This window comes from Staurois parvus, unplaced genomic scaffold (assembly GCF_062004578.1).
Source record: "Staurois parvus isolate SC_StPar_1 unplaced genomic scaffold, SC_StPar_1.0 ptg000813l, whole genome shotgun sequence".
NCBI lineage: Eukaryota > Metazoa > Chordata > Amphibia > Anura > Ranidae > Staurois > Staurois parvus.
Window position 1 is genome coordinate 3,442,130 of NW_028318609.1, and position 25,852 is coordinate 3,467,981.

General features: G+C 46.3%; 1 protein-coding gene across 2 annotated transcripts in view; it reads right to left on the reverse strand.

Annotated features, from left to right (window-relative positions):
- Nucleotides 1-25,852, reverse strand: part of UNC13D (unc-13 homolog D) — a 156,713-nt gene that overhangs the window by 12,058 nt on the left and 118,803 nt on the right. For both annotated transcript variants that reach the window (XM_089654907.1, XM_089654906.1), the window contains exons 27-30: nt 25,407-25,512; nt 18,910-18,981; nt 8,348-8,431; nt 3,728-3,848 (exon numbers count right to left, since the gene is read on the reverse strand). In XM_089654907.1, the coding sequence (XP_089511033.1) occupies nt 3,728-3,848; nt 8,348-8,431; nt 18,910-18,981; nt 25,407-25,512 (383 nt within the window). The remainder of the gene's footprint in view (nt 1-3,727; nt 3,849-8,347; nt 8,432-18,909; nt 18,982-25,406; nt 25,513-25,852) is intronic.

The following is a 25,852-nucleotide window of genomic DNA, read 5'->3' on the forward strand; positions in this document are numbered from 1 at the left end:
AAATTTTTTTAACTCTTCCATTTCCAGATGCTGTCCAGAGCCTTTTTTCCTCATGAAAAATTCTTGCAAAGCGTTCTCCCGGTACTCAAATGGACCTGGCACACCACACTTTGAGGTTTTGCATGAAAAAAAATATATGTTAGACACTGCTGCAATAATATCGGCCCAGACATGAGCTGGAGCATATCCAAACACCACAAAAAAAATAAATAAAGACAGCTAATCTCAACAAATACTGCTCTCTCTGCTTCTGCTCTCTCTATTTCTTCCAAAATGTCTGTCAGTGCTTTCTGGGCATTTTGGAAGGTCTCCTTTAAAAAAAACGCTTCTAAACACAAACTCTCATAAATGCGCATAAACACGGTATTCAAACACGGCAAAACAGACGGTTTTTAATCTACGTTTTCCAGCAGTCAGTTTCCATCATTTAGAAGTGTCCTGTGTACATGGGGCCTTAATCTCCAGCCACACTGCTCAGCAGCACACAGCAGGATGGTTCGCTGACAATCCTATAAATGTAAAGCATGTGTAGTGCCCTCTAGGTAGATAGGGTTTTTTTATAGTCAGAGGCTTGTTAGAAGTCTGGAATGAATCAGCCTGGGAGTGAGGCAGTGAGGTTACCTCAGGACAGGCTGAGAGCCTCTACAGGTCAGGGCTTCTTGTGCCCTCCCACCCTTATAGAAACTGAAAGAACTTTCTAGAAGAGGGGTGGAAGAGGCCTAGATTTGCATGTCTAAGGGAACTTGCCCAATTCCCAGGCAGGAGGCTGGGCATGTTGGCTAAGAGCAACCCTTAAATGTGAGAGAGCCTGTGCAGCAGGGTAGTGCTGGTGTTCAGGTGGAAGATGGATTAACTACTTAAGGTCTGCCCTATAGCAGATATATTGCTACAAGGCGTCACCTGTCTGCAAAATCACATGTATATATATATGTGATTTTGCATTTCTGGGTAGGGGATGCACGTGAGACGCGCACATGCCCTACCCACTCCACCTTTCACGGCCGTGGATATCATTCACCGGGTCCGGGCTGGCAATTACCCGCCAGCGCCCATGGATTACCGAGCATCTCCGACGGAGAGGAAGATTGTTTTTTTTTTTACAATCTTCCTCCCTGTCAGCTCAAGCACACTGCTCGGGATGGCTGTGCACAGTACAGCCATCCCGATCAATGTGCTTACAGTGAAGAACACCCCCGCCCTCTAGTAAAACACACACAACACACAGTTAACCCTTTGATCGCCCCTCACATTAACCCCTTCCTGCCCAGTGTCATTAGTACAGTGTCAGTGCTTTTTTTTTAACAGTGATCAGTGTATTGGTGTCACTGGAGATGTCAGTGACACCAAGTTAGTTCCCTCCCAGTGTCAGAATGTCCGCCGCAGTCCCGCTAAAAGTTGCTGATCTCCGCCATTATTACTAGAAAAAAAAAATCCCATTATTTATACTACCATTTGTAAACGCTATGACTTTCACGTAAAGCAATTAATTTACACGTATTGGGATTTTTTTTAGCACAGACGTAGCAGAATACATTTTGGCCTAAATTTATGACAAAATTTGATTTTTTACATTTTTTTACTGGACATGTTTAACTAGTTGCCGACCGCAGATAGCCGAATGACAGCTGCACTGTGGCCGGCCAGTTCTGGCAGGGCGCCATATGACGTCCTCCCAGAGCACACTCCGGCGTGCCCCCAGGGGCGAGCACCCGGCAATCTCCATGATCGTTGTGTCCTACGGACACAGCTGATCACGTGATGTGGTAAAAGGCCAATCACAGCGGCCTTTTACGACGTGATCAGCAGTGTCCAATGACACGCTGATCACAGGGAAATGCAATTACCGGTTCTCGGCTGCACTTTCCTCACGCTGTCAGAGCGTGAGGAAAGTACTGCCGAGAACCGGCAGTTGTCAGAGCAGGGATCAGCACCGATCATCAGGGCACTGATGATCAGTGCCCTGATGATCGGTGCCCAGAAGTGCCACCCACTACTTCCGCCCACCTGTGCCCAGCAGTGCCGCCCACCTGTACCCAGCAGTGCCATCCACCTGTGCCCAGCAGTGCCGCCCACCTGTATCACCCACCTGTGCCCAGCAGTGCCACTAACCTGTGCTCAGCAGTGCCACCCACCAGTGGTGCCAGTCAGTGCCCAGCCATTGCGCCAGTCTGTGCCCAGAAGTTGCGCCAGTCAGTGCCGACTAACAGTGCCACCCCATTAGTGCTACCCATCAGTGCCACCTATCAGTGCCCATCAGTGCCGCCTATCAGTGCAGACTCATCAACGCACATCAGTGAAGGAGAAAAATTACCTGTTTGCAAAATTTTATAATAAAAAACGCGCAGGCGATCAAATACTACCAAAAGAAAGCTCAATTCATGGGAAAAAAAAGGAATTAAATTTCATTTGGATGCAACGTTGCATGACCACGCAATTGTCAGTTAAAGTAATGCAGCGCCGTAACGCAAAAAATGGCCAAGTCATGAAGGGGGGTAAATCCTCAGGAGGGCAAGTGTTTAAGGAAGGTGCTGAAGCGTGGAGCCTGGGAGGGGGCGTGGTATCAGTCGCAGAGGCATAATAAGGCCCGTTAGGGCCCCGGTGCAAAAAACCATGAAGAGCCCCCTAACCTGAGCCTGGGGCCTTTCCCTTCGAGATGAAGGCCCGTTACTCCCATTGCGGGCCCTTTATTATGGTCCCACAGGGGGACCCTTTCATGTTTTGCAGCTGGTTTGCCTTACAGTGCAAGGGGAAACTCTGTGGACCCTGATGTCAAGGGGAACTCTGTGGACTATGATGTAAGGAAGAATGTTGTGGACTCTGGTGTAAATGGGAACTCTGATGTAAGAGGTTCCCTTATCACCAGAGCCACCTTTACATCAGAGTTTACAGAGTTCCTCCTTACCTCAGAGTCTGCAAAGTTTACCCTTGCATTGTAAGGCTGAACTCTGCTGCCTCTTATGCAACAGGAAATGCTGGGAAGTCTAACTTGGGGGGGTGGAGGCTCTTGTGATCAGAGAATGTCTTACATCAGAGTTTCCCTTTACACCAGTCTGTAGAGTCTGTGTGGCCTGGATCTGTCACCCACTGACCTCCTGTAATTGCCTTGAGGCTTTGGTCCCCCTCTCCCCTACACCCCTTCCTTGCACTTGCTTTCAAATTTGCTGAAAAGGCTCCAAGTGCCATGATGTCACTGTACGCCTGACCAGTGGTCTCTAAGCCAAGACGATTCCAAGCTGAGCTCAGCTGATTACTAATTGGCTGGCTCCAGAACTGTGCATGCGCAGTTCTGAAGCCAGCTGATTAGTAATTGGCTGAGCTCGGCTCAGGTGGTGCGGTACGATGATCAAGTGTGTGGTGACGTCATGGTGTGAAAAATGTGAAAGCGACTGTAAACGGGGGGGGGGGGGGGGGGGGTGGTGAGGAAAGGTAAGGAGTGTGAGGTAGTATTTGAAGTGTTTAGGGGGACATTGGAGGCCCTGATGTAATGTGGGGGGACTCTGGGGACTCTGATGTAATGTGGGTAATATTTAACAGTGTCACTTCATGAAATAATTTACGAGGGCGCGTTTAGGGGCAGAATTAGGGGTATAGCAGGGTAGGGGTTGGGTGGGGCAACTGGTGGTGAGTAACTCTTAAGGCCTAGCTAGTAGCTCAGGACTTGAAATTTTAAGCTCTGATCTAAAGTACCTCTTTGATAAGTAATCTACCCCAAAAAAAATTCTCTTACCATCTGAATCCAGAGGAAGTAGATTCACTGCATTTAGAATCTCTACTCGTAGTTTTTGCTCCGATTGCTGGTAACTGGCCTTTACTGTGACTGCACCATACTTCTCTGAGGAGGCTCCCTGCTGCAGGTTCAAAAAGTCAATGAGTATTACAATTAACCAATTAATTCTAATCTAAATATTATTAACTCTGGCCACTTTGACTACCAATGCTATATGTAAGAACATTATCTGAGAAATATGCAGTAAAATATGGCCCAAAAATGTGATCATTACAAGGTTTTCAGAAAGAGTTATTGCATAACCTTGGACTGAATGCATGTTAAACCGGATGTTTATATTCCATCACAAATATACATAAAACAGAAAGGAGACAAGCTTCTTGGCCATTAAAATGGTGCAGGAAACTGGCATGAGTGGCACGCTCTACATTAATTAAGGTGATCTATTTGTACCACATGTGTCATGTTCTGTTCCAGAGTGAGAAGTGACAAACTAGTTATTGGATTGCACCTAATTAACAAAAGGGGCGTAGGCTCACTTTGTTAAATAGGCTCAGGATCTGTGTCAGGTCCTGGATCATCTGCTGGTAGTGTAGCTGGCCAGCTAAGACCAGTCCTAGGTTGTTAATATGGTTCACATATATGTGTATACCAAACCTGCCAATAACCTCAGTACAGTATATATGTGCATATGTTAAAGCCAAAAGCAGAATCATTGCTGTAATTTATGTCTTTGATTGTTATATGACATTTATATATTCATTGTGTTAGCAGAAGCAGAAAAGGAAAATATGCCTTTAAGAGTTAGTTAAAGGTGAGCCAATCACAGACAGCCTCATACTGTACAGAGCCTTAACCAATCACAGCCAGTTTCACATTTATGCCTGTGTAAAACTCCCTGCTAGGATTTTCTAGAGACACATGCTCACCAGACAGAGGAGGAAACAGACAAAGTTCCAACCAGAGAAGCTCCATGGAAGTAGAGAAGGCCAAATAGGTATTTAATGCACTTGTGTGTTCCTCTATTGTTTAACAGTGCAGGTAGATCTGTGTCTAAAAACTGTTGTGTGTGTTTTACTTGTAGTTCCACCGAACTTACGAACTTACGAATCAAGTCACTGTAGAGTAATCTAACGAATTTATAAATCCAAGTGAATTTATCAATCTATCGAAATATACAGAACAAATTTATCAAATCTATTGAACCTATCGAGATAAGCTATCAAATCAACCCAATGTAATACGAATTAAACCATTGTAATATGAAAGAAATAAGCCATTGTAATCAGTGTTATATGAAGAAGATTGAAGTTATTAAAGAAGTTAACTAAAGTATTCGGTGTGCTCTTTAAACCTACTGCATCCATAGAGTGGCATTGGAGGAATTACAGAGTAAAGTCAGTCTAATCAAACAAAGAAACAGCAATTGCATAATTTTTCTAATGGCACAGCGCACTAGGCACCAAAGGGTGCTGCGCCTGCCACAGGTAGCAATGTGCTTCCCAGAGCAGGAGGTTGTAGTTCTGCTTCACCAGCAAGTGTCTCTGAGCAGCTAGCAGTTTTTAGCAATCAGCTTCTACCTGGTGCTGGCTGCTGGGAGGGTTTTTAGTCTTCCTCTGCTAGTACTTTGCACTTCAGTATTTTGCTTTGCTTGCTGCCAGATATTAAGTGCCGTTTTTTCCTACATCTCCTGATTTTGCTCTTGCCCTGCATCCTGTACCATACTGCCATTTTTCTGCTCTCCTTGTACCTGATGCCAGCCTTGGTTCCCTCTTCCCATTTGTTCCCCGCCGTCTCCAGTTTACCCTTTTTCCCATTTTTGTACATATTGTAAATTAGGTTTCCTGTTACTTTAGTTAGGTATTTCGGTTATATGGTTGTGGGTCTCTTGTATTTCATGTTTGTTGTGTGCTGTGGCATGGTTGTCTTTTGTTTTACTATTAACAAATTTACTTTACTATATATAGTCTGGTCTCAGTTTCTAAGTGTAGCCATGCAGATCTGGCCATCTCTGCTGCTGACTCCTGACCATCTGCTCTGTTTTCACGGATTTGAAGAGTGGCAGAGGTCTTATGCTTGTGCCACTCTTTAATTCCCCAAATGTATCTGCATCTCATTCCAACACACAAAAAGAAAAATACAGGGTTTAATCATTGTAGGATAGTGTTTGAAGTGAGGCATGCAGATACCCTCTGCTTTAAGAAAGCTTTATTATGCTTTGAAATCTTTGTTTTAGATGTTTTCACACAGGCATTGACTAATTATTTCCTACCTATGATATTGTTTTCTTGTTCCTGGGTGAGGAACAAGAAAAAAAGGACTCCGATAATACCAATTGCATGCACATTTGCCTGTACCAAAACAGATATCCTGTCCATATGGTGCTTAAATAAAAAGGAATAGCAAAAAAGCAACAGTTGAAACATATAGCACACTGCAAATTTTAATATGGTATTTCGGTGTGGTCGATTTCATCTTGAGGAAGTGCAAACAATGAATCAAAAGTTATTCATGAAGGAAGATTAAAGCGGAGCTCCACCCAATAGGGGAAGTTCCACTTTAAGCCTTTGTCCCCCGCTCCCCATTAAGGATTGGCACCTTTGGGGAGCGGGTACCCGAATTTGACAGGCACCCGCTCCCACTTCCGTTGTGATCGCCTAGGCGATCAGAAGCGGATGTTGTCCTCTTCCCTTCTCTCCCTGTAGACTTCTGGTACATGTGACAGGTCCCAGAAGACTACGGGGCCATTCACAAAGCGCAGCTCTTCTCGCTCATGCGCAGTGGGCACCCGGCTGTGAAGCCGCAAGCTGTCACAGCCGGGTGCCCACACTGAAGATGGCAGAGAGAAGATGGGAGAGAAGATGGGAGAGAAGATGGCCAGTGAAACCAGCCGTGGTGAGGACACCGCTGAACTGAGGGACAGGTAAGTGTCTGTATTTTAAAAGTCAGCAGCTACAAAATTTGTAGCTGCTGACTTTTATTATTTTTTGCAGCTGGAACTCCACTTTAAATATATGTTATTAATTATGAGAGGAGCACTGGATGTCACAGTGTAAGTATGGTAAGTGATATTAGAGTGCTAGTTTTGGAAGAGAAAGCAATCCTGATAGGTCAGAACAGGTAGCCCAAAGGAGGAGTCTAGTTAGAGACAGGAGGGTTCTGCTCACAAATGGAACAGTCTGTACTCATTTAGGGCTCTCCAGTGGAAGTCATTGCTGCCCAGGTGGTGTATGTGAGCATATTATGGGAGTGTGTGTGTGTCCATGTCTATCTGTTCCTGAACAGACTGGGATGTCAATCAGAATGACATCTGACCCAAGTCACATTAAAGTGACCTTGTCAGCACAGGGCAACTTTTACTCAATAGTCCATCACTAATGGAAGTCATGTTATGCTTGCTTTTCCAGTGGCCTATCTATTGCAAAGCCACCACATCTCCATTCCCAGTCACTGAAAGTATTCAACATTTTGAGGAGTTAAATGCTTGCCCCTCTCTGATTATTGTGGTTTCTCTCATTGACTTGTACATAACTACAGGCTTTTCAATGTTACCTTTTCTTTCTGTTGCTCTGTGGAACAATTGTCATCACCAAGCTGTCTGTCAGCCCATAGGGTAAAATACACTCCAGTGCCTGTATTCTGTTTTCTATGTATGGGATACAGTGCCTTGAAAAAGTACTCATACCCCTTGGAATTTTCCACATTTTGTCATGTTACAATCCAAAACGTAAATGTATTTTATTACGATTTCATGTGATAGACCAACACAAGGTGGCACATAATTGTGAAGTGGAAAGAAAATGATAAATGGTTTTCAAATTTTTTTACAAATAAAAAGTGTGGCCTGCATTTGTATTCAGTCCCATTAACTCTGATACCCCTAACTAAAATCTAGTGGAACCAATTGCCTTCAAAAGTCACCTAATTAGTAAATAGAGTCCACCTATGTGTAATTTAATCTCAGTATAAATACAGCTGTCCTTGGAAGCCCTCAGAGGTTTGTTAGGGAACATTTGTGGACAAACAACATCATAAAGGCCAAGGAACACACCCGACAGATCAGAGATAAAGTTGTGGAGAAGTTTAAAGCAGGGTTAGGTTATAAAAAAATATCCAAAGCTTTGAACATCTCATGGAGCACTGTTCAATCCATAATCCGAAAATGGAAAGAGTATGGCACAACTGCAAACCTACCAAGACATGGCCATCCACCTAAACTAACAGGCCGGGCAAGGAGAGCATTAATCAAAGAAGCTGCCAAGAGGCCCATAATAATTCTGGAACAGCTGCAGAGATCCACAGCTCTCGTGGGAGAATCTGTTCACAGGACAACTAATAGTCATGCACTCCACAAATCTGTCCTTTATAGAAGAGGGGCAAGAAGAAAGCCTATACACAGATGGTTAGCTTCCAGGCTTGCTGTCTCTGGTTGCATGCATGCTTCTAAGCACCTAGTTTGTATGCATCCATAGCCTGTGTAACATAGTCTTGAGGAATGGGGCCCAACGTATGACACAGAATGCATTCACAGAATGCCCCTGACACTGTATATTATTACAGTATATTAGTTATATAACTCTTATTGTACAAGGTGTTTATACTTATATGGTGTTGTATTACCTGCTGGTGGATCTTCTTCTGGTAATACCTTTCAATTAGTTTTCGAGTACTGCAGGAACAAAGATCAAGGTCCTGTTCCAAGGTCTGTGGAAAGGTATACAAATAGAACAAATTATGTTGCTTAAATGCAATTGAAATTTCATCCAAATGGTCAGTTTAGCCACATTCGTAAGAGTTGACAGGTGTCTTTGTAGTTAAAGTGGACCTTCACCCATGCCCATGAAAATTATTCCCCATATGCCACTTACCTTTGATGCTTGTTTATCCAGGAAAAATCTACTTACATGCCTAGCGATTCCTGCGTTGTCCATTTCTCCCCTGTTGATCTTCTGCCACACATCCTGCAATCTACCATCTTTGTTTTCTTCATTATTGGGAGCCGGCTATAACTTTCTGGTTCGTTCACTTGATCCCTTGATGACGTGGCAGCATATACTTCTTTCTGTGCTGTAGAGTAGTGAATGCCTCCTGAGATGTCATCAAATGCCTTCATGTGATGTCAGTGTCAGAGGATCGGTGCTGCTCTGTGCAAAAACCATTGCACAGAGCAGGTAAGCATGACATTTTTGTTATTTTAAAAAACGTTTATGGGTTTACAATCACTTTAAAGCTGAATTCTAGGCATGATTTTATGGCATAGTTACATTGGTGCAGCTTGGACCAGTGTAAGTATGCCTATCTCATGCCTGAACGATTCTTGCAGAAGCTGAAAGCCACTGTAGTAATTACTGCTACTACATTAAAAGCAGCAATCTTCTGAGTCCTGTGCCATGTGGCTACCCTTCTGCAGAGTAACCACGGGGGGATGCTCACTTCATGGTGTTGCCAGTCACAGAACAACTTGTATTTTTTTCAATGAGAACACAGCATTCTCTGACTGGATGAGGTGAGGATCTGGATGTCATCACCCCACCTCTCCATCTTGATTTTAAAGTGTTTTTTTAGGCTGAATATGTGTTCATTGAAGTTGAACATAGAAAATCCCCCCCAAAAAACATAAGGTAAAAAAGTATCAGGTCGGGGTTCCAGTATAACATACATGAAATAGGGGTTCTAGTATAACAGATATTAAAAGATATTCAGGTTCATAGCTAATGTAGATCAAAAAGATGATAATCAGTAAGATGATAGACATGGGGAATGACGATGAATGGTAAAGGCTCGGACCTGAAAACCAAAAGGTAAAGTCTACCCGGAGTACCGGGAGGGCAGGTTGTGGAGTACAGTAAGCCCAGTAATGGTGCACACTGGAATCCAGAGGGATATAATTTATAAAGGGTGGGGGGAAGGGGGAGAACCAAGAAAAAGGGAGAAAAGAGAAAGAGGAAGAAAAAGAAGAAGAGATAAGAAAGTATAGAGAAGTTTGGGCTACTATGTTGGGCCATCTGTTATCAGTGTGACAAACCTGACAAGAGGAGGGGGGATGAAACAAACCCATCCAAGAGAATACTATTGAGCAATAGTGTCCTAATGAAGAGTAAGCACGGAGGTTTCCTGTAATCATCTGCAGGGGAAGTATCCATAGTGGGGGTCCAAATAGTGGAATGGTATAAAGAAGTCAAAGGAGGAGATTAAGGGATTCCAAGGTAGAATAATGAATCCAGCTACACCATAGAGTTGAAGTGTTTTGTTTAAATGCAAGTAGTTGCAAATTTCTTCATACAACTGCACTCAGAAGGAGAGGGAGGGTCAGGACGGGAAGCCATCAGATATGCAGTATACAAATGTGTTCACATGGCACATGTTGGTGGTTGGTGAGAGCAGAGTAACCGAGGGATGAGCTTAACAGACTGCTGCTTCTCCTTTGCATGTCCAGTTACAGGTTGGGGGAGGGACAGGACCTGTAAGTGTTACGTAAAGCGGTTGTAAACCTCAGACATAAAATATGAGCAAAGCATATCCCTCCATAAGAATGTACTTAATCCAGAGCACCAAGTGTGATTTTTGTCTGCTGCTTTGTTCATCTGCTATCTGAATGAGTCACTTCTGACACAGAGAAGAAAGGTGACAGGGGAAGGAGCTCCAGCACACAGCCTGGGATTGACAGCCTCAGCTCTCTTCCTGTGTACTGTGTGAAGGAGGAGGGGGGTTCCTTCCCTCCAATCAGCTCTCATTGAGCTCTGCAGAGTGTAACTTTAGCTCCCTGCCCCCTGCTTTCTGGAAGCTCAGACAAGCTGTATAAATTCTGGACTTTGAACAGAGGTGGAGAGAGGGCTACAGATAAACAGGTACAACTTATGTAGGAGGATTTGTTTAATCCCTGTGTACCACCTGTATATCACCTGAGGCTAGTCACTTCAATGAGTATATGTAAAGGCTTACAATCACTTTAACTGCAGGAGAGAAAAGTTAAGTTTTCAGTCCTGCCAGACAGAACTGTTCAGTGTGCAGAGCAGTGTAAATCTCAGGACTGGAAAAATACAAATCCTTTGGCAGGCAAAAAAGGCCCACATAAGAAATTGGTTTTACTGCTGTATGCTGCCCAATATTGGAGATTTTATCTCACTTCCTGTCTCAGTGAGAACTCTGTCACTGGTATAGGAAATTAAGTGAAACCTTTCTAACAGGGAAACGCTGGCAATAAAAACACCCTTATTAGTAAGAGTGGGAAAGTTAAAGAATCCTGGTTAGTGTTATTTTTTTCCTGTCTGTATTCCCATCAGAGATTTCCTCTGACTTCCTTCCACAATGACAATGCTGTCACCTGAACAGTAAATAAGGGGCAAAACTCTCGAAAATGTCCCAGGCAGGAGGACTGACATTGGTTTAAACTGACCCCCCACATTAACAAACAAAAATGTTTTGGCTAGTAATACAGATTAAATAGGATCCTTGGCTATCTTGACAAATGTTAAGGTATAACTAAAGGCAAAACTTTTTTTTAGTTTTGGATAGAGTGCAGAGGGATTAGCATGCTTGTCATTTTTTATTGCTGTGCCCCCCGTTACCACTTGCCCTGCAGAGGTTTTTCCCCCCTTCCTGACCAGGCCATTTTTTGCGATACAGCTCTGCATTATTTTAACTGACAATTGCGTAGTCATGCAATGCTTCACCCAAATGAAATTTATGTCCTTTCTTTCCCCACGAATAGAGCTTTCTTTTGGTGGTATTTGATCGCCTGTGTGATTTAAATTTTTTCCACTATAAAAACAAAAATAAGACCGACAATTTTGAGGAAAAAAACTATATTTTTGACTTTTTGCTTTAAACATATCCAGTAAAAAAATTTTTAAAAAATCAAATTTCATCATAAATTTAGGCCAAAAAGTAATGCCCGTAGCGAAAAAAGGAAAGGAAAATTAGCGCAGGGCAGGCATGACTAGGCTTAGAGTGGGAAGGAGAATAAGAAAGGGTTAATGATGTGCCAGGGGGGTGTGGAAAAGTATAGATGGGTGTGCTGGTTGGTGGAGAGAGAGCGTGGGTGGGCTCTGCCGCACCTTAGGGTGGGGTGTCCCGGGGGGGGGGGCATCATTTCGGACCTGGACGTTGGTGAGTGAGATTCATTCTCTCCCAACGCCAGCATATTGTTAGGGCCTTTTTCCCTGGGGGTCTCGTTGCGGTCTTTAGGGGGCTGTCATGGATGGCTTGGTGGCCCAGCTGCGTGAGGTGGCAGCCTCTCATGGGATGGACTGGCTGCAGAGCCGGGTCTCTGCCTTCCTGCAGGACCCGGGCGTGTCCCTGGACCCGGGCTTATCGCTGGGCCCGGGCTCATCACCAGAGGGAGAGGGGCGGGTGCGCCCACGTGCTCGGGGGTCTCGGCCTCCGGAGCGCTGTAGTCCGGGCTCCTCCTCCCCCAGAGCTCAGCGCCGGGTGTCTGCCTTCATGCAGGACCCGGGCTTGTCCCAGGACCCGGCCTCATCACCAGCGGGAGAGGGGCGGGTGCGCCCACGTGCTCGGAGGTCTCGGCCTCCGGAGCGCTTTAGTCCGGGCTCCCCCTCCCCCAGAGTTCAGCGCCACACTGGGAGCCCCGTTCGGGACCCTCCGGCCCCGCTGGCAGGGCGCTCCATTGCCTCTGCTCGCGGGGAGGCCGGGAGGAATCCCCGACAACGGCGGAGCTCGGCGGGCGGGGTCTCGCGGGGAGGAAGCCCCTCCCCCCCGCCCGCGTGGCTGAGGAAGCAGGATGTCGCCGGCTCCTCCACTGACCAGGTGCCTGTCAGACAGGGAGCCCGACGAGGGAGACGCAGCGCTGCGGCTGCCGGGCTGTCCCCTGCTGCGGCCGGCAGGCCCCATGGGAAGCGTGGAGCGGCGGCTCCGAAGTGCCACAGGCTGGATGAAAGTGCTGCCGGGGGCGTGTCTGGTCGGACCCCAGGGACGTCGATGGGCGTGGCTGGTGCCGGGAGGCGGAGCCAGCAGGGGCACAGCGCTCGAGTATCCGTGGCTCCTGGGACTGGGAGGCCATCCGGCCGTCGAGGGGAGGACGTGAGATCGGAGGGCGAGCTGTCGGAACCCGATGCGGGGGCGACAGCTGGCCGCTCGGCATCGCTGGACGTGGGTCGCGCGGCTGATGGGACGTCTCCTGGGCAGCCTGGTGAGTTACCTTTTTCTTTTTCTTCAGCGCTAGGGGACCTGTTGGGGGGCGGGGCCTCGGCGGTGCGGGAGGTCGGCGTTCCCGATTCGGGTCGCGGGGGGGGGCTCTGCGATTTGATTTCAGGTTTGCGTACCTTGTTGCAGCGCCTTGAGCGGGGCGGTAGTGGGGTCCCTGGGCCTGCTGCGGCGTGGCTCCCGCCGGCTGGTGGGGACGGTTTACAAGTCCGAGTGCAGGACGGGGGGGCCGTGCGGAGATCGGGGGTTTCTCCTCCCTCTGGTTCTGGGCCTGCGGTGGTTGCGGCGGAATCTGATGCTTTGGGTTCCACGGCTTTGGATGGGGGTGCGGGGGTGTCCGGAGCGGTCGGCTTGGCGGATTCGGCCAAGTGCGAGGTATACGTGTGCTTCGAGGGCCCTTTAGGTGCGCACTTGCCATTGGAGGTTCGGGAGCGGATTTGGAGCGGGGAGTATGTGGAGATCTTCACGCTCTTGCCGTTGGAGCGTTTTCCTTTGGAGGGGTTGCGGGTTGACGAGGGCAGGCGGGAGGAAGCGGAGAAGCGGCGTTTTCGCTTTATCCCGCGTACTTTTGCAAATTGGATGCAGGCGTTTGCAATCATGGCCAGTGTTATTGGGGAGAAGGCTCCTGAGCATTGCTCGGCGCTTTTTTGTTACCTTGACGCCATTAGCGAGGCTCACAGGGTTTACGGTGGGACTGCGTGGCTTCGGTATGATGAGCAGTTTCGGCAGCGGCGGGCTGTTCGCCCTTCATTGCGTTGGGACCATAAGGACATTGGCCTTTGGATGCGCCTCATGACTCCAGCGAGGCCTCCTGGTCCGTTTTTTCAGGGGGGGGCCGGTGGTTCATTCTCCCCCGGACAATCGGCCTCAAAGCGTAGGGGCTTCTGTTGGCAGTTCCAGGAAAGCGCTTGTCGTTTCGGAGGGTCCTGCCGTTTTAAGCATGAGTGTTCCGGTTGCGGCGGCTCCCATCCGTTGTCGCGCTGTTTCAAGCGGGGCAGAGGCCCTTTCGGCGAGCATGCGGGTAAGAGGGACGACACCAGTAAGGGTGGAAAGGATGCAGCCTTTCCTAGATAGATATCCTGATCGGGCAGCCGCTGTGCTGCTGGCGGCAGGTTTTTCGGAGGGTTTCCACATCCCGTGCACTTTGACTTCCGTTCCCCCCTTGGCTCGGAACTTGCGGTCGGCCTTGCGGCATGCGGAGGTTGTTTCGGTTAAGTTGCGAAAAGAAGTGGGGTTAGGTCGTATGGGCGGCCTATTTTCTTGCGCCCCGTTTTCGGATCTGGTGGTTTCCCCCTTGGGGGTGGTGCCCAAGAAGGAGCCAAATTCGTTTCGGTTAATTCATCACCTGTCTTTTCCTAAAGGGGGGTCGGTGAATGACGCTATCGATCCGCAGTCCTGTTCAGTGTCTTACACGTCGTTTGACGCGGCGGTTTTCTGGGTTCGTCGTTATGGGCGTGGTTCGCTTATGGCGAAATCGGATGTTGAGTCCGCGTTTCGATTGTTGCCGGTACATCCGGACAGTTTTCGTTTCTTGGGTTGTCATTGGGAGGGCTCGTTTTACGTTGATAAGTGCCTTCCCATGGGGTGTTCCATATCTTGCGCTTTGTTTGAGCAGTTCAGTTCGTTCGTGGAGTGGGTGGTGCGGGATGTTTCCGGGGTCAATTCTGTCATCCACTATTTGGATGATTTTCTTTGCGTGGGTCCGCCAGCTTCCAGAGTGTGCGCCGTTTTGCTGGCCACTTTGCAGCACGTTGCTGAACGTTTTGGGATTCCGCTGGCTTTGGACAAGACGGAGGGCCCGGCTTCGGTCATTACTTTCCTGGGTATCGTTTTGGACTCTGATGCAATGGATTGCCGGCTGCCTGGGGACAAGCTTTTGGCCCTGCAAGGGGAAATTGGTGGTATGCTCGGCAAGCAAAAAATTCAACTGCGGGCCTTACAGTCGTTGTTGGGTAAACTGAACTTCGCTTGTCGCATCCTGCCAATGGGTCGGGTGTTTTGCCGCCGGTTGGCGGCGGCGACGGCAGGGATTACTTCCCCTTTACATTTTATTCGTTTGACTAGGGAGCATCGGGAGGATTTGCGGATTTGGCACACTTTTTTGACTTCGTTTAACGGACGGGCTTTGTGGATGTCTGGCCCGGTCAGCAATTTTGACTTGGACTTGTTCACGGATGTGGCGGCTTCCGGGGGTTATGGGGCCTTTTTTCAGGGACGGTGGAGTGCGGCTCCGTGGCCTCCTTCCTGGGTGGCGGCGGGTTTCCTTCGTAACCTGGTTCTGTTGGAACTTTTTCCGGTGGTCTTGGCGGTTGAGGTTTGGGGTGCAGATTTTCGGAATCAGAAGGTTCGTTTTAATTGCGACAATTTGGGGGTGGTTCAGGTCATCAACCGGGTGTTGGCTGCCTCGCGGCCGGTGGTTGGCCTGCTTCGCCATTTAGTGTTGCGTTGCCTGCAGCTGAATGTTTTTATCCATGCGGTGCATCTCCCTGGGGTGGACAACACTTTGGCTGACGCTTTGTCTCGTTTTCAGTGGGACAAATTCCGGGAGTTGGCGCCGGCTGCGGAGCACCGTGGGGTTCCTTGTCCCGACTGGCTGTGGGAGATTGCCTTGGGGTCGTATCCGGCTGGATCCGGCAGTCGGTGAGTGAGGCGACATGGTCTGCGTACTCGACGGTTTGGCGGGAGTGGCTGGACCTGTTACAACAGGTCGATATTGATCCCTGGGGGCCGGAGGTGCGTGTGGCATTGCTGTACTATTTGGCGAGGAATTTGGAGCGGGGGGTGTCTGCTGCGGCGGTGGATCGGCGGTTGGCTGGTTTGGCCTTCTTTTTTAAGTTACAAGGGTGTCGGGATTTTACCAAAGATTTCTGGGTACGTCAGGCTATTCGGGGTTACCGTAGGGCTCATCGCAGTAGGGATTCTCGTCGCCCGGTGTCCTTCGAGTTGTTAGGATCTTTATTTACACATTTGCGGTTTGTTTGTTCTTCGAACTTTGAAGTGGGCTCGTTTAGGGCGGCTTTTGCGGTGGCCTTCTTTGGGGCGTTGCGTATTGGGGAGCTTGTTAGTCCATCCAAATCGGTGCTTGGGGGGTTGTTGGTGGATGATGTTGTGTGCTTGGGCGACTGGGTGGAGGTGTTCATCCGTCGGTCTAAGACGGACCGCTGGGGTCGGGGTGCGCGGGTTCGGTTTCTTGCCCTTCCAGGATCACTAGTGTGCCCGGTGCATGCGGTTCGAGAATTTTTGTCCCGGCGTCCGGTGGGGCAGGGGTCCTTTTTGATGCATGCTGATGGGTCCCCGTTAACTCGTTTTCAATTTGTGTCGGTTTTTCGGAAATGTTTACGGGATGTTGGTTTGGATGCGTCTTTGTATGCTTCACACTCGTTTCGGATTGGGGCTGCTACTGAGGCCGCCCGGTGGGGTTTGTCGGATGAGGCGGTAAAACGGATTGGTAGGTGGGATTCGCAGAGATTTCGCCTGTACGTTCGCCCGCATCTGCTGGGGGACTAAGGGTGGTTTCCGGGTTCTTTGGGTTGCTGGGGCTGGGGGAGTTTGTCCTGTCTCTGTGATGTTGTTGGTTCTTGTGGTAGTTTTTGTTCTTTTATTTCAGATGGAGCAGTTTGCCTGGTCTGGATCCTGGGGCACTCCTACGTTTTTTGGGGGGCTCGGCGGGCGGATGTGCGGCCTAATGGCCGGCAGCTGGGATTGGCTAGGCAAGCGGCTTGTGTCCGATGGATAGGTGTGCCGGGGATGTTGTGGGGTCGTGTGGTACCTGAGGTGCGGCGTTTTGCATGCCTGGATAGACCGCCGGATGTTTTGGTGCTTCATGCGGGTGGTAACGATCTGGGGGTTCGGTCCATGCGGGAGCTGGTGCGGGATGTTAAGCTGGATTTTCTTCAATTGCGTCGGGATTATCCCGACATGGTGTTGGTGTGGTCGGACATGGTAGCCCGCACCTCTTGGCGTTTGGCGCGGTCGGTGGAGCGGCTCAATAAGGCTCGGATCAAGGTCAACAAGGAGGTGGGGCGCTTCTTTGTTCGGAATGGGGGGTTGGTGGTCCGGCACTTTGAGTTGGAGGTTGATACTTGGCGGTATCTGCGGAGTGATGGGGTTCATCTCAATGCCGTTGGCACGGATTTATGGGCTCTGGGTTTGCAGGACGGAGTTCAGAGAGCTGTTCGTTTGTGGTGGGGCACGCATGGGTAAGGGCTTACCCAGCGTGCTGTGGCGGTTGTTGGTCTTGGAGGCGGTTCTTATCTTGGAGGTACAGATAATGGTGTGGGACCCATCGGTGGTATGGTGTGCCCGGGGACATTCCAGTTAACCAAGGTTTAACTGGAAGGTGGTGGTGCTGCACTGCGGACGGTATGGTTGTCTCCGAGCTGGTTGGTTGCGGCTGGAGGCCTTTGTGTAATATGGTTGTCCGCAGGTGCATTTCAGATCATTTTGGTGGGGTGCCTTCGAAGACCAACAACAACTTTGTATGTTTCTGTTATAAGGAATGGTTGGTGTTAAAAATGTTTGTTAATAAAAGGCCATGTTGGCCATTTACTCCAAAATTGGTGTCATGGTTTTTATTTAAGTATAGTAAGGGGGGAATTTGGATGACCTATCTCTGGTGCTCTAGTCATGTATTCTGCTACATGTCTTTGCTAAAAAAAAAAAAATCCCGATATGTGTAAATTAATTGGTTTATGTGAAAGTTATAGTGTTTACAAACGGCAGTATATATACTGGAATTTTTTATTTTTTTTTAGTTGTAATGACAGTGATGAGCGACTTATAGCAGGCAGGCATTCTGACACTGGGGGGAACTTACTTGGTGTCACTGACATCCCCAGTGACACCAATACAGTGATCAGTGCTAATATATGGCACTGCGCAGGAAGGGGTTAACATCTGGGGTGATCAAAGAGTTAACTGTGGGCTGTGTGTCTGTTTCACAGTAAGCACATTGCTTTGTATGGCTCTGCAATGCAAAGCCATACAAAGCAGTGTGCGGGAGATGACAGGGGAGAGAACTGTATTGCTTATATACAGGTCTCTCCCCTGTCGGAAATCCTCGGAGATCACCAGGTGTCGGCGGGGAATCACCGGCTGGGACCCGGTGATTGACAGCCGAGGCCGCAAATAGCGGTGTGGGTAGGGCACGCACACCCCATACCTGGAGATGCTAAATCATATATGTGTGTGTGTGTTTGTGCACCCGTGCCACCCTGTATTTCTGCTATAGGGCGGTGCAGAAGCGGTTATGGAGAATTCACCCTCTCTACAGTACTTGTCCTGTTTACCATTATTATTGAAAGTGAAAGTAAAAGAAAATCCCAAATTTTGGTTTGTCCCCAGAAAAGTAATAGAGGGTATATCTTCCAATGGGAAAACTAGTTCTAGTGACCTGGGGGGCTCCAAGGAATTCCCTTAACTTGGGATTTCCTCTCACTTCCTGTTTGGCTATGGGACAGGAAGTGAAGGGAAATCGCAATGGCACACAGATGGAGACAAAAAAATCTGACAGGGGATATAACCCTCCCTTGCTCTATCCAACACTAAACAAAAAGTTTTGCCTATAGTTCTACTTTAAATAAAATCATGTGTAAAGCTGTCCATTCACTCAGAATTGTGTTTGAGATATTTTGTGTTAGGAATGTTCATTTGATTTTCTAAACATTAGTGAGAAGTCAATGTTCATTTTTATTCATTGTGATGAGAAAATTCCAAGAAGCAGGATGGAAATTTTTTCTTGAACAAATTTCTGACAGTGAATATGGTTCTTATTTAGAAAATTAAATACCTTCTAAAATCGAATGTTAAAAGCAAAGAAAATGCTGATATAATTTTGAACGACATTCATCAGTTCCTATGAATATTTGTACAAAATTTGTTCAAAAATCTACTGGGTGTATGGCCAGCTTTACCTAAACAGTATATAATGGGATGTTATGGAAGTAGTTCAGTCAGTGTATTCCTTATACTAAAATGCCTAATACATCAGCTAGGTAGTAATGTAACTTTGCTGTACTTACAATGAAAGTAGCACTGTGGAGAATCTCCATGGACAGTCCACAACCTCCCGCATGGAAACACGATTCTAAATTCTGAATAATACAAACCACAGTACATCAATTTTCATGAATATACTGTATAGTACAGTATAGTACTTATACACAGTACACTTTTCTAGATTATGATTCACACCATATAACTGATACATAGTTTGGAAACAAGTCTGCTGTTATAACTGATTGTATAAAGTGTATGTAAAGCCAAAACTTTTTATTTAGCTTTAGGTACAGTATAGATGTATTAAATCTCCTGCTACGTTTTTATATGGATGAGGAAAATCTCCTGTTTGTCCTGGCGACTAGGCATAAGTCTGGGTTAGTCCAAATCAGGATTCAAAAGAAACCAGAAGACAACTGTTGGTGGCGGGCCAATGAGTTTCAGGCAGGGGATTCCTTGCTCCCCAACTTCGCCATACCCAAAAGGGCAAGGATGTGCTATAATAGGTCAATGACATTGACTTAGCATAACCATATGCCCATATTAAGTCAATGATGTGACAAACATCCCAATCCATTTGTGTACGTAAAACTACAGGAAAGGGAATCCCCCACTCAAAGTTCATTGGCCCAGCACTGACAGCTGCCTTCCGGGTTCGGCCAAACATGGGTTCAGGTAGAACCCACAGCTGAACCCAAGATTATCCTTACTAGTGACCTCTGTTTCTGCTAAAGGCAGTGATGGAAAAATTGAAAAATTTCAAGCTGTCACAAGAACAGATATCTTCCAATAGGGAGCAATTTATTTATTTTCTGTTGTGTCTTTGGGACAGGAAATAAAGGGATGTCTCCAAAAACACAGCACACAAAAAACCTGATGGGGGTTGTAACCATCCTTTACCATATTCAAAACGTAAAGTGGTTCTAAAACCTTAAAGTTTTCACTTTAATGCCATCTGTGCATTAAGGTGAAAAACCTTCTGTGCTTGGAGCTCCCTCCCAGCCCCCCTTTCTCTTACAGATCTGATCCAGCGATGTGCTTGAGAGCTGCAGTTCTAGCCCCTGTCTCCCTCTTTATTGGGCAGATTGATAGCTGTGACATGGGAGTGGAGGGGGGTGGGGTGGGGCCGAGACACCCGCTTTGTGTCAATGTACGCAGCAAGTGCGGCTCAGGAGTGAGTTAGCACGGGTGCCCCCATGGAAAGCAGCTATCTATGGGGGCACCCGCTGAAGAGGAGGGGCCAGGTGCATCGGTGGACCCCAGAAGAGGAAGATCAGGGCTGCTTTGTGCAAAAGCATTGCATATCACTTTCAAAAAAAAGGTTTTGGCCTTACATACATTTTAATTGGAATTTAAAGTATATCTGAAGCTTTACAATAGAAATGAAAGACAAATCGTGTGTGTGTGTATATATATTATATATCATTTATTTTTATTTTTTTTCAGCAGGAACTTGGTGGAGCTCAGTTTCACGACCTCTGGTTCTCACCCTCTGTTCCTTGTTTACTACTGGCACTTGTAAACACACATGCCTGACTTCTGTGCTTACAAGGACAGCTTGCCCCTCTCAGTGGCTCCACAGATCCTTTCTGCCCCACACCCACAGAGTGGACAAGGGAGATGCAGGTGCTAGTGCACTAGGGGGAAGATGAGGACAGTGAGGGGGGTGTGTAAGTTGTCGGATAGGGGGAGTGGTGCAGAGGTCAGAGCTGAGAAGGGATTTAAATGAGATGTGGATGGGGGATGCAGAGGTAAGGGGCTATAAAAGAGAGCTGAACCCTGTATGTGGTGTACCCCTGAACCCTATACATAGCGCACTCCTGATCCCTGCACTCTGTACATAGCACACCCCTAATCCCTGCACCCTGTATGTAGTGCACTCCTGATCCCTGCATGTAGCGAACCCCTGAACCCTGCACTCTGTACACAGTGCAGCTTGACCCCTGTACTCTGTACATGGTGCACCCTGAACCCTGTATGTAGCACACCACTGAATCCTGCGCTCTGTACATAGTGCACTGCTGAACCCCGCACTCTGTGCTTAATACACCCCGGAGTCCTTCACTTTGTGTGCAGCGCACCCATGAACCCTGCACTCTGTACATAGTGCACTCCTGAGCTCTGCAGTCTGTACATAGTACAGTCCTGAACTCTGCACTCTGTATGGTGCAACCCTGAACTCTACCCTGTGTTACTGTATGTAACACACTACTCTTATTTAATACCCCTTTTAAACCCTCACACTCCAGTTTGGCCACACCCACCATTTGGTGCGGTTTGACGGGAAGAGGGGGCATGGTCGAGTTCCTGCACCTATTCTCTGAGAAGAAAAGCCCTGTATATATGTACATAAATTGTTTTGCATACTGATTTCTAAATTATAGCCAAGAGCTGTAAGTTCATTTACGGGAGTTTTCTGGCTCCTAGAACTAGGGTGCACACACATGCACATGCAGTCCTGATGAAAGGAGGCTAGAATGTGGGGTGTCCTACTGCTCATTCTAGAGGGCAAGGTAGGCATATCTAATTATGTGACTGCCAATTTCTGAGGGGTACAGGTTGCTTCTGGCAAAGAGTCTAGCAGATGCCTTACCTCTGAGTTCTGAATTTAAAAGGTGGTTGGCTAACAAAGCAGCAGTAACTTAGCCCCACTCAGAGTGGTTCGTAGCAGTTAAGATGTGTGTATAAGGTATGTGATAGGAGCTCACTGCTCTGGGTCTTCTGTCTGTGTCTGGTATTACATGAACATGGACAAAAGAGCCATGGTTGGGATGGCAGGCATCAGCACCAATTTTCTAAGCGCACTCATTCAATAGAAGTTAAATCTGTATTTCTTAAGTACATACTCAAAAAACTGAGAACAAAAAAAATAAAATTAATATATAGCATGCAGACATCAACACAGTAGAATTTTATTTGAAAAAGGTCATTTTAAGAAACTTTCCTTTGATTTTTCTAATTGCTAGTGGGATCAAATCAACATGCGTTTTTGTCCACAGTGATGAAAAAATTCAAAGGCGCAGGATGTAAAATTTTTCTCTAACAAATTAATTTCTAACAGTAGTGGGGTTTACGTTTCAGAAAGTCCAGTCACTCAAAATCCAATATTAAAATCAAGCATTTTTTCAAACCACATTCATCAAGTCAAATGTACTAAAGAGAATTTTTGTATAAATGTTTGTTCGGAAATCTACAATGGACAACTATACCAACCTGCAGCCACGTGGGATACAGTATGTGATGTGAATACCCCAGGAGGCTGAGGGCGGCTGAAGGTAGGCCACTGTTGCCCAGGCAAGACATAAAAAAGTGGGCTGATGGAGGGGCAAAAATAAACTATACACAGGTTACAAAACATGAACATTCTTCACAATTATACAGTAGAGAAGGGGAAAGGAATGGCCATAAGTGCCGTAAATAGTGAAAGGTCTGCTCTAAAAGAACACTGCTTATCTAGATATTACTGTAAAATTACTATCAAGCTGAAAGTAAAATTTGTTTTTAAAAAAATCTAGTTGCAGGCCACTGTGTAACTTTTAAAACTGACAAATCACAGGTAGTACTGTATAGACACTGTGGGAATGTGCTTTGGAACATTCTGCTATTGTTTTCACAAGATATATTTGTTATTAATACCCTAAGGAAATGTTGTGTGTCCAGGTACAGTTGCCATTTTTAGCACGGACAATTGTACTGTGGAATTTCCTCCATCCTACTGTTAAGCAAATAAAATAGCCGTATGGAAAAGAAATTGTCCAAAGAAACTGCTGTCTGTTATCGTGTCTACTTCCATACTGTTTCTACCTTGTAGCACATGAAATGGAGAATAAAGAAATGCCTACTTTTTTGGGATTAAAACCATGAACAGACCCAGTTTGTATAGAATATAGATTGCTGAATGGGTGGTGTCAGCCCTGCCCGCTGTCTTTTGCTAAACTACTAAACCTAATTAATCAAATAAAATAAGTTCATTCTTAGGGCTTACATACAATTTAAAGATGATAACTCCCTACCAAATCAAGCTAATGGTGGCCATACATGTTTCAATAAATACTACATTTATTTTCCAACTGATCTCTTCCCATAGGGATAGACAATCTATAGTTGACAACCCATTTGATATGCCTTGTACAGGGAAGTGTATTTTGATCAATATTTAAGATACGCTCATAACTCACGATTGTAAATTATTTGTTTTATCTTTGTTTCCATCATGTAATCTGATGGATTGAAATTTGATTGCGTTAATGAACAAAGTATCGGCCAATTCATGCAAAATGATCGGGAATATTACACCCTCGCCTTAACTCAGTTTGACTAAATTCTGACCAAAAACTGATTCCTAATTAGATCAGAAGGGAAGTTAGGACTATTTCATTGCTTGAGGATTCAATTGTTTTGAACAAAGCGTACATCGATCAAAGTGTGTATGGCCACTATAAGGCTCTGGTTTAATTCATCGGACGTGGAAAAGAAGAATTATGCGTGCATCACAAATCTTGAATTATTTACACTGTATCCAAAAACATAGCTTTTTAAGTAGGGTAAACTAGAACTTCTGTAAAGTTTTTTATTGATGACTGTGTCCTGGCTAAGGAAGTCACCCTCTCTTTTTGTCTTGGTGACCAGTGTCACTGGGACGGAATTTAGAATTGTCGCCAGAACAGGAATAGCAGGGAAATCTTCTAAAGGGCACGCTGGTTCTGGTTGCACCTAGAATTTTTGCACATACACAAGTTTACATAAGCAGGGTACATACCCGTGTACAGCTAGCTTACAACCATTCATTACATTTGCAGCTGTACACTACAGCTGTCTCTCCGGGGAGCCGAAACATGCCCACCTGTGTGCATAAGGTCTTCCCCTTGCATGCAGAGGATTTCCCCTAACTTTCATTCAATGTGAAGTGTCCCTTGTGCTGCTGGCTGCTCTCCTAGCAAAATTGAAAGCCCTCTGCCCAAAAACCTGTAATCTTCTGGTGCTGCGGGTGGGATTCATACAGTTGGCTGGACCTGTCATAGGCACCCATCAAGGTTGTCCACTATTTCTGCCCCCACCTCTATTCAGAGAGTCTGTACTATCAATCTTTGAATAGGCGAGGGGTACTTTTCCTTCACCTGCCCCCATCCTCTATTAATAGAGCGCTTTTCATTGATGGACGCTATAGTACAGCTTCAGTGAAAGGAGAAGGGGTTGGAAAGGGTGGGCATAGTCAGTGCTCTTGATGAATGCCTGTGCAAGGTCCAGCAGCTGTATTAACCCCCATAGCACCGGAAGATTACAGTGACTGCCAGCAGCACAAGGGACATTTGCAGTGAATGTAAGTACTGTCTCTTATGCCAATTAAAAAAAAAATATTAATATAATAATATACTATTAGTTCAGAGTGCAGGCTGAATGAAAAAACAGATACCTCCATGCAAGCTACACAGTGCAGATGGACAAATGTCCCACTGAGCCTCTTGTATTTTGACAGCTGGTGCTGCTGGCTGTCAAAAAACCTGAATAGGGGCTATATTTGAGTGGTTGCCACCACTTTTCTGCCTACAATTTTCCACCCAATTTCCTACATTTCTTCAATTGAGGGATGTAAACCAAGTAGCAAATTTCATCCGGTTCCTCAGGAACAGGCCTAAATTTGTGCAGAATATGGCCAACTTTAGTATGCTCTGCTGTCTGTCTTGTGCTTTTAACTTCTGGTCACCCACATAATGCATATCTGTGGCAGCAAGGAGGGTGGGTTTTAATGCCCATGCACTGCATATATGCGTCCATGGGCGGTAGAGCTTTCTATTTTGAGTGCTGCACAATGCATGCTCTCAGCAAAATGGTCAAGCTGTCAAAGACAACTGTGACAGCCAATCACAGTGGTCATGTGATCAGCTGATCCTTCCCACCCCCCAACATAAGGAACCTGTTAAAGAGATGCTTGGTAGGAAGGGGAGTTAAAATGATACTAAATCCTGGACCCTGCATTCACTATATCCGGTCTCCCACGGTACACAAAACATGGAAATGCAATTATTTTAGTAAATATAAACTGCTAAATACCTTTTCTCATCAGCAGTTAGAGCAGTCTTGTGACTTCAGCAGAGCACTGGTTAACACTTATAGGAGGAGTTTTCTTTCTGCTCTAGGAGGATATGAAAGTCCTGACCCTCTGTCTGGACAGTGCTGATTAGCCCTGTGCTGATCACATGCACTCTCCCAAGAAAAAAAAAACTCTAGAAATACACACCAAACTGAGCATGTGCATGTGACTACGGATAAAGTCTGTATCATGTGGTAATTTCAACAAGAGGGGGGGCAGAGAAGGAAGGATCAAACTGCATTTTTACACAATGCAGAGGATTAACCCCTTAGGTTCCACAGTGAGTATAACAAGCATGCTTTACGCATATACAGACTGATGTAATGCTGTGGGTTTAGTAGCACTTTAAGGGTGAAGCTAAGATCCTGATACTATACACTAATGAAATAAACACATTTGCCAGATGTTTTAACAATCTTAGAAGGTCACCTTGAGTGCAGCATGGAGTCTTTGATAATACCGTGGAAAGGCTGTAATTTGTGCACATAGGTTGGAGATGACTGTGAGAATATGAGACCAAAGTAAAGCCAGGAGGCTGCAAGAGAAACAGATAAGCAAACGTTTATTAAAATTGCTTGTTGTAAATGGTCAGATATATCCTCCAACACAATAAAATGTAATATTTAACCGTTTTCCAGAAAAGCCTGTTTGGCATCATTTAGTATCAACTCTACGGTCCTATTTCCTATACATTGTATTCTGCACTAATACTGAACCGTGGCAGATTGATACTCTGTGCCCCCCTAGGCCAACTTTTTTTTGGGCACACTCCTGCCTCCCAAACAAACAGGCTAGGCATAGAATCAAACTAACAAAATCAGAAGATGTATCCACAGAAGGCTAGAAGAGACAGACTGCCCCCAGTGCATCAGTAA